At 41.4% G+C, this 8,243-nt stretch overlaps 1 protein-coding gene across 1 annotated transcript in view; it reads right to left on the bottom strand.

Moving 5' to 3' along the window:
• Positions 1–2,776: 2,776 nt before the first annotated feature.
• RHOBTB3 (Rho related BTB domain containing 3) overlaps positions 2,777–8,243 on the bottom strand; it is a 28,615-nt gene continuing 23,148 nt past the window's right edge. Inside the window, exon 12 of the mRNA XM_057383145.1 lies at positions 2,777–6,382. Within this exon, the coding sequence (XP_057239128.1) occupies positions 6,267–6,382 (116 nt within the window). The 3' untranslated portion in view covers positions 2,777–6,266. The remainder of the gene's footprint in view (positions 6,383–8,243) is intronic.

Raw genomic sequence — 8,243 nt, 5'->3', positions numbered from 1 at the left:
ACTGAGATCTGGAAAAACAAAGGGAGTGTGAAAGCTTGGATGGAGGAGGATGTTACCCTTACAACGCAACCGTGCCTGCCTCTGGGAAACCAAGAATGGAATGCTGAAGAGATAAAGCAGATGCCTAAAGACCGAAGCGAAAATCAGAGCATTTTTTGCAAACATACCAATCATATGCTGACGAGTAGAAAAGGGGCTGCTAATTAGCCAATAGATAATTGACATTTATGAGGAAGACTTGGTATACACTTGTTGCTAAATAGATAAAAGGGGCTCAGCCCTGTAATAAAGGAGTAGTCCTTAGATCGATTGGTCTGTATCTGTTGATTGTTATTTCGTGTTGTGCTGTCTGTCTCTACTGCGACATCACCCTGTCAGTGAGTCAAGGAATATCCAAATCTTTTGCAAGTGCCTCGGAAAACACACAGACAAGTGTTGGACAGGTACTTGAACAGGTTTTAAAGAGAAATTGGGTTCAAATGTCCCTATGGAAACTCCATTCTTTTTGTTACCTCTTTCAAAAATAGTCTGTCACAACCAGTGTTTCCAGGGAGTCACAGGTGCTGATCCCTGCACAGACTTAGGGGGGACTTTGAAGTGCAGTCCTTTTCCTAAGATTCCTACCATTTATCCTTTCAGCTGACCTCAAGGTAGAGTGTGGGCAGCAAAGCCATAACCTTCTATTGGGGATGGATATTGACTGAGGGAGGACAATGCTCAAACAGGGCTGTGAATGGCCCTTTCTTCCTCGGAGAGTATTTGACAACTTCCACAACTGTCTCCATGCCAACGATGTTAAGRCCCCATACCTGAGYCATCTTGGGGTGTTTTATGATTGAATACCTGAGCTGCTCTTACCCTTCTGTTCTCCTTCAACTGAAGTTCAATAAAATGTCACCTCTTTAACCCTGAGACCTGTGCCTTTTGTTTGCSTGGGGCAGGGGCCATTCCTACACCTCGGCAGTGCAGCAGCACAAGGAACGCTGCCRTGGGGAGCACGGGGTGAATTCTGCTGGGGTGCCTCCCCTCGGCGTGCTGACTGCTGCTGCTTGACAGAGAGTGCCAGAGTGCTGCTGTCCAGAATGGGCTGGGGTAGAGGTTTTACAAGCAGAGATTCTTATTTTGGGTCACATTTCACTATGCCTGTAAACTGCCTTCAGGATGCGTAATGTCCATCTAGTACCTAGGCCTGAGTGTTTCTGGCTGCCATTTCAGTCCAGATCCTTAAAAAAACAAACCAGAAATAAAAACCACTCTACTCCAAATAGGAAGAAAACAGAAAATACAGCACCTTGAAGTGGAAAAAGACCTTCTGAAGTTAAGAATGAAAAATCCACCAGTACAGTAAGTTATAGCTGTTGGAAACCTACTCCACATCCCAGTTAACAATGACTGAGCTCAGGAGGCTTTGTGTAGCGTGGATCTTGCTCTGCAAGGTCATAGCTGGGGAGCAAAGCAGGAGCATCCCTGAAGGCTAGAAGGCTGCTCGAGACCCTTGGGAGTGGGGCAGGGCACAGTGTCCTTGGCAGAAGAAGGTGTTGGGGGATGGCACCCTGTTGGCTTCACCAGGAGCCTGTCACCACTCCTCTGTCCTATGCCTGCCCACAGTGGGATAACCCATCATGCAAAATAGCTGAGTGTCCCAGCTTGCAGTGTTGCTGTTGAGGCTGCACCTGTGCATGGGGTGGTCCCCACCTGCTGCTGCAGGTGATAAGATTTTTGTGTAGGAAAAAAGCAGAACTTATCAGGCTCATGAGTAAAAAGACAACCTCAGTCTTTAGAAAGTCTTTGAATATGAACTGGAGTATCCCTGACCTTCAGAAGGATGAGCCTGTCATGGTCCAGGCTTGTCTAGCTGATTTCCCTTGTTAACTGAGCATGGCTGAAAGTATAAAAGAATTTACATCGTTGTTGATTGTGCATTTACAGCCTGTATCCAGCTCCTGAGTCTTTATCCTTTTGAGCAATTTGTGAGAACTTTATGTCTTCAGCTTGGAGCTCCCAGGTAAATCTCCAGGTCACATCGAAAATCTTTCAGGTTAAAAACTCTAAATCACAGTCTTCACCCTGACAGACAAGAGTCAGAATGAGGGCTTACTTTCCTCTGGCCAAGTCTGCCTCCCTGACACACAAAGGACTTGGCCAGCAGCCTGCACAAGATGAAGATGGATAGAATGATACTCTTGTTAATTCAGCCATCGTCTTCAGCTGTCCTTGAACAAGCAGTGGGAAGCAGAGCAGAACTGGGAATAGGGAAGTATCTCAGTACTGGATGGCTGGGGTTTTTCCCCCATCATTTGGCCTGAACCTACTCCTCCCCTCCAAATATGACAACCACAGCTAAGAATGTCTTCAAGACTTAATGAAATACATGCTTTAAAATAGTAATTTTACTAATAATATTGAATGAAAAACACATGCAATAAAAACTCTTGGAGGACACCACTTCTCACTTCACTGGAAAGTCAGAAGTCCTGACCTGTAAAAGAAGAACAACTGCAAACCTGTTAAAAATAAAGCTCCGATTATCCAGAGTGAGGCTGGGACTCTGAACAACCTGATGTTATGGAAGGTGTCCCTGCCCATGGCAGGGGTGTTGGGACAAGATGATCTTTAGGTCCCTTGCAACCCAAGCCAATGGCTCTACCCAAGCCAGTATTGGGCTCTATGAYCCCAATAAGCTATAAAAAATATCTCCAGTATAACACTCAAATACACTAATGGACACCTGTAAGTAATCACATGAGACTGAACAGAGGATTTTTTTTTTATTTTGTATCAAAATTTTACATATTCAATCTAAAAAGGCATAATTTAGTCAGGGTACATTAAAAGAAAGACATACCAGAATTTCAGGACATGCCTAATAAAATAGTTATTCTTTTTTCTAACAGGGTTTTTTTGGTTTTTTTTTGTTTTTTTTTCAAATCAAGCAAACCATGGCGTAAGGACAATAGCAGAGGTTTTCTCACAATCATGTGGAAAACCTTATTAGAGCAGAAAGCTTTCTGTGTTAGTCTCTATAAAGCTTAGTGCTAGTTTGGGAAAAGAACACACATATAATGGAGAGCAAGAGTTAAGGGTGTAATTCATTATTCAAAAAATTATACAAGTTAATTTTGAGCGTTAGCTCTAATGAAGGACTTGGGAGTTGCATCTCTACTTAAAATTAAGCCTAAATATATAATCTCAAATACTCTGAGTACTGCTTAAGGTACTGTTCATATTCACCACTGACCTTCTTATTTGATCCCAATGCTGCCTGGGCCAGGGGAGTTTGGGAGGTGTTGGAATCAGTGGAAGCATTCCAGAAACATTTTATTTTTTCAAGACCACTTCCTTAAATAACTTTTTCTTTTTTTCAGTTTGTACCTGATTTTTATATTATACCATAGTATAAGGGGGGGAAATGGGGGGGCTGTTATAGCAATTTTTACTTTATGCCATACACAGTTATAAATAAATAAATACCAAATTAAGTACTGCCCTAAGTCCTGACTATCTGTGATGGACACAGTCCTAAAGCCTCCACTAAAACCAGCTGCCAATAACAACTCACAAAGCATCATTATCTATTTTCAGTCATGTTTCTAAATGCTAAAAGTATGTTTTAAAAATAGCTTTAAGACTACTACATTTCCACAGAAAGTCATCTTAGAGAATGAAAATTAGAATTTATAGTATGAATTCTTCTAAGAATTAAAATTTATCAGATGGTTTATGTCTGGAAGTACAGCACATCTGCACCTGATACAGGCAGCATTATGGGGTTACTCATTAAAATGGAGACATGGTTTATTTTCTGAATAGTAGTATGCATTAAACTCTGAATGAATAATAAATATTTTTATACTGCCTGACTTCTCTGTATAAAACATGAGGCTACCACTGACTAAAATGTGCAATAGCAAAATATTTCTCTGGTTTGGATATAAAGGGTTTGTATTTCCATTAAGCCTAGTTTTGAATGCCTATAAAACATTTACAGAAAATTAAAACCAGTATTTTCTAATTTGTCATCCATACACAAATCATTTGCAACAGACTAACTCCTAGAGAAAAACCTGGGAAAGCTTTTAAAGTATTAAATATTCAGGACTATATTCAGCACAGACAAACATTCATGAAGCTTTTGTGTCACTTTTGCACAGGATGTCAGTATGAAGCATTTAATCCCCACTACTGATAATTGAGCTGGCTTCTGGTAGAAGCATYCGAGGATGCTGTCAGATGTTCAGACAAGCTGTAGTTCAGCTGCATGTGCATATTTTTCTATGACTTTAAGCTTAAAAAAAAATTACAGTTTTATTCTTATCTATACAGTTAATTTTTGCTTAACTTTTTTGATAACTATATAATGAAAAAAATTACTTGTTTCACATTTAAGTTCTATATTTATTACTTTCCAAATTATTTTTTTTTCTTTAATCATTTTGGTTTTCTTTAATTCTCTTGAAATGGCAAGGTAATGCTCTATATTTCAGACTCCTTATATATGAGATGTAGATAAGTATATTTGTCTTCTAAAGAACTTCAGGATTCACAGATTCAAAGTTTAAAAAAAAAAAAAATCATTCTCGCATAAAACTAACCTCAAAAATTTGAGTCTGCAGCAGCCAGCTGAGTCATACTCTTTTATTTTGTGTGTATACAAAAATAGAGAAGGAAACACCCCTCAAGTTCTGCAAAGTATCACCAGGAAGAAGAAAATCTTTGTGACCCTAGAATGGAATTTGGAAAGAATAATTTACCTATAAAACTGTATTGAAAAATAAAACAATTCTTATAGCTTTAAAAAGAAAAGAAAAAAAAAAAACAAAAAAACCAAAAACTTCAGCTCCAGCCATTTGCTTTCCTACCTTCTTCTTCTCTGTGCAGTTTCCAGATACATTTGATGTGGTGGATATTGAGGAAATGCCAAAGCCTCAGGGTACATACCAAATTACGAAGGTAGATGAAAAAGCAAACTTTTAATACTTCGAGCAAGAATGATACAGAGGCATTTAGTTTCTTGATTAGATTGGATTTCGCTTCTAGAAAAGCACCTGGGCTCAGGTAAAGGCATTAGCACATCCTATGCACCCGCAAGTCAACAGCATGATGAGTTATGCAGGTCAATAAAATTCTAAACAGCATCTGCAAGTATCATGATATTCTGGGTTCTTCTGTTGTATCTCAGGATCCATTGTTAGGTTTCTCTCACATGATGTAGCTTCTGAGGACAGGATGACAACTAAAGTTGAGCTAAGTCCCCACTGGGGAGGGTTGAGCTCAAAGTCCCACCACAAAAGCTGACATCCCTGGCAGTGCTGGCAAATCCATGAAGGTCACCTCCTGTATGGCCAGCACATCCAACATTTATGCTGCCAACTGTTGTGGGGACCTATGATTACAAGACAGACTTTTCCCAAAAAAGCCACTTCTGATAATGAGTTTTCCCTCTCAAACGCCATGAAAGGCTATTGACCCCTCTGCCTTTCTTCCTCATCCATCAGTACCATATGGACATGGTCAGAGCTTATGTAGTTCTCCATATCTTTATTTCTTATGGGGAAAAATACAATATGACCATACTAACAAAGGTGTTTTGCAAATGGTTAAAATAGGCTTTCTTCTCCTAGTTACTGGTAGGAAAAATTATGTCTTTTTTGATATTTGGGAGGCACTAGAGATACAGTGATGCACAGGCATTCCTCTGGAATTAAAATATCTACTCATAGGATTGTAACAGAACTACAGGCTTTCTCTGAAGTAATAAATTAATAGCAACTACAATCCTTAGTAAGCCTACCCTTTATATTGTTTAACAAATGCTGCATAAAATTTTGCTTTCTGAAATATATGAAGAATTTATTACTTTGTTTCTCAGCTTCCCTGAACTGCTACTGTGGTCCTATGCTTCTATTACACACAGATTTACAAAACCAGTCTATTTTCAACAGATTCAGTTTAGCAGCCACAAATAACCAAGAAAAACAATAAAATAAACAATAAAGAAATTAGTAAGGGGAACAGATGCCAGTCATGGCACTGTCCTGTACTACATTTAATCCCCATGAAGTCTTTGTGCTTAAATAAATCTTCAACATATATTTCTCAATGCTTCAAGGTAAAAATTAGAGTAATTTGTTAGCAAAACAAAGAATGTCTGTAAGTTCCAGAGGAGGTCAGCATCAGGTTTCACTCTTGACRCTGTTTTTATATTCTATGTAATCCCCAATCTGAAAATCTGCAGTTGAGATGCATTTTGTCTGTATTCAGTCTCCTTACATTACTGCGCAGTGGCATTTCTGAGAGTGGATATAGTTCCTGTAATCAGCAAGCTGCTTCAGGTACAAGTTGGAAGGCCATCGGTGCATCTCTACAAAATTGCGCTCTTCCACTAGACAAAGAAATAAAGGAATTAAATGTAATATGCAGGCATGGAGCACAGGCTGCAAAATTCTTTTAAAAATAGATTTAAAACCATTAAAGATATAAAGAGAACTACAAAAGGAAAGACAAGTGCTGCCCATTTTGCATTGAGCTCTGCTATGCCACAGATATGAGTTACTACACAATGCTTTCTTGTTACTAAGTTAGTAATAAACAAGGTTATTTTCTTTAAAAAAATGAGTACAATACTCTTTAAGGAAAGCATAGAGATATTCCTAAAGGAGAATGTTCGTTATCCCTGGAGGGTATCCATATGTGGTGTGCAAGGACTTTTCTATGATGCAACACTATAAATCAGGATACATCAATTCCTGTGGCAGTAGTTTGTCTCAAGATCGGCACAGAAAACAAGGTGAGGGAGGCAACTAAGAATTCAGCAGGGTGTTAATCTCTTACTGCAGGTGTTTTTTATCACTGAGGAAGTCATGTAACAGAGTCTTTTACCCATATTGTTTAGATTAATCCCCTCTGCTTTTGCAGAAAGATGCATTTTCATCCTGTTAACCCCAGATATTCCACAGGCAGCCATTGTTCCCAGTCCTTTGAGGGGCTCAGACCAAGGCACAGCAGAGAAGCTCACAGTCTGGGGAGTCTGAGAACAGGCAAACTGCTCACACTGGGCACACAGCAGGGCTTCAGCCTTCAGGGGAATATCCAGCTCGTCAAATCTGACTTCCTCTATGACAAGATAACCAGCCTAGTTGATCAAAGGAAGCCAGCTGATGTAATGTTTTTGGATTTCAGTAAAACTTTTGATCCCGTCTCTCAGAGGATCCTTCTGGATAAAATATCCAGCTTAGAGCTGGATAAACACATCCTGAGATGGGTGAGCAGCTGGATCACAGGTCAGGCACCACGGGTTGTGGTAATGGGGTGATATCACACTGGTGACATGTCACTAGTGGGGATTCCCAAGGCCTCCATTCTTGGACCTGTGCTCTTCAACATCCTCATAAATGACCTGGATGGGGGACTGGGAGGGACGCTGAGCAAGTCTGCAGATGATACAAAATTGGCAGGAGCTGCTGAGTCTCTCAAAGGCAGGGAGGCCCTGCAGRGAGGATTAAACGGATTAGAAGACCGAGCGACCACCAGCCAAGTCCAAAAAGAGAAAGTGCCAGATCCTGCACCTGAGATGAGGGAACCCTGGGTGTACAGACAGACTGGGGAATGAGATGGTGGAGACTAGTGCTGTGGAAAGGGACCTGGGGTTCCTGGTTGATGGCAAGCTGGACATGAGCCAGCAGCACCCTGGCAGCCAGGAGGGACATCCCCGTCCTGGGGGGCACCAGGCCCAGCATCGCCAGCTGGACAAGGGAGGGGATTGTCCTGCTCTGCTCTGCTCTGACCTAGGGCAGCCTCACCTCGAGTGCTGGGGGCAGTCTGGGACACCAGAGTAAAAGAATGATATTCAACTATTAGCGAGTGTCCAAAAGAGCACAGTRAAGGGCCTTGAGGGGAAGCTGTGTGAGGAGYGGCTGAGGGCACTGGGTCTGTTCAGCCTGGAGGAGACTGAGAGGAGAYCTCATTGGGGTCTGCAGCCTYGTGAGGGGAAGAGGAGGGGGATCTCTGCTCTGTGGTGACAGTTTCAACGGCCTGAAGTTGTGCCAGGGGAGGTTTAGGTTGGATTAGGAAAAGGTTCTTCCCCCACAGGGTGTTTGGGCACTCAAACAAGCTCCCCAGGGCAGTGGTCACAGAATCAGCCTCACAGAGCTCATGAAGCTTTTGGACAATGTTCTCATGGTGCGACTCTCATGGATGACGCTGTGCAGAGCCAGGAGTTGCATTCAGGGATCCTTGGGTGTGCT

This window comes from Malurus melanocephalus, unplaced genomic scaffold (genome assembly GCF_030028575.1).
Source record: "Malurus melanocephalus ecotype Western Australia unplaced genomic scaffold, MMel_1.1 scaffold_608, whole genome shotgun sequence".
NCBI lineage: Eukaryota > Metazoa > Chordata > Aves > Passeriformes > Maluridae > Malurus > Malurus melanocephalus.
Note: the sequence above shows the minus strand (reverse complement) of the source record. Positions and strands in the feature narration are given on the sequence as shown.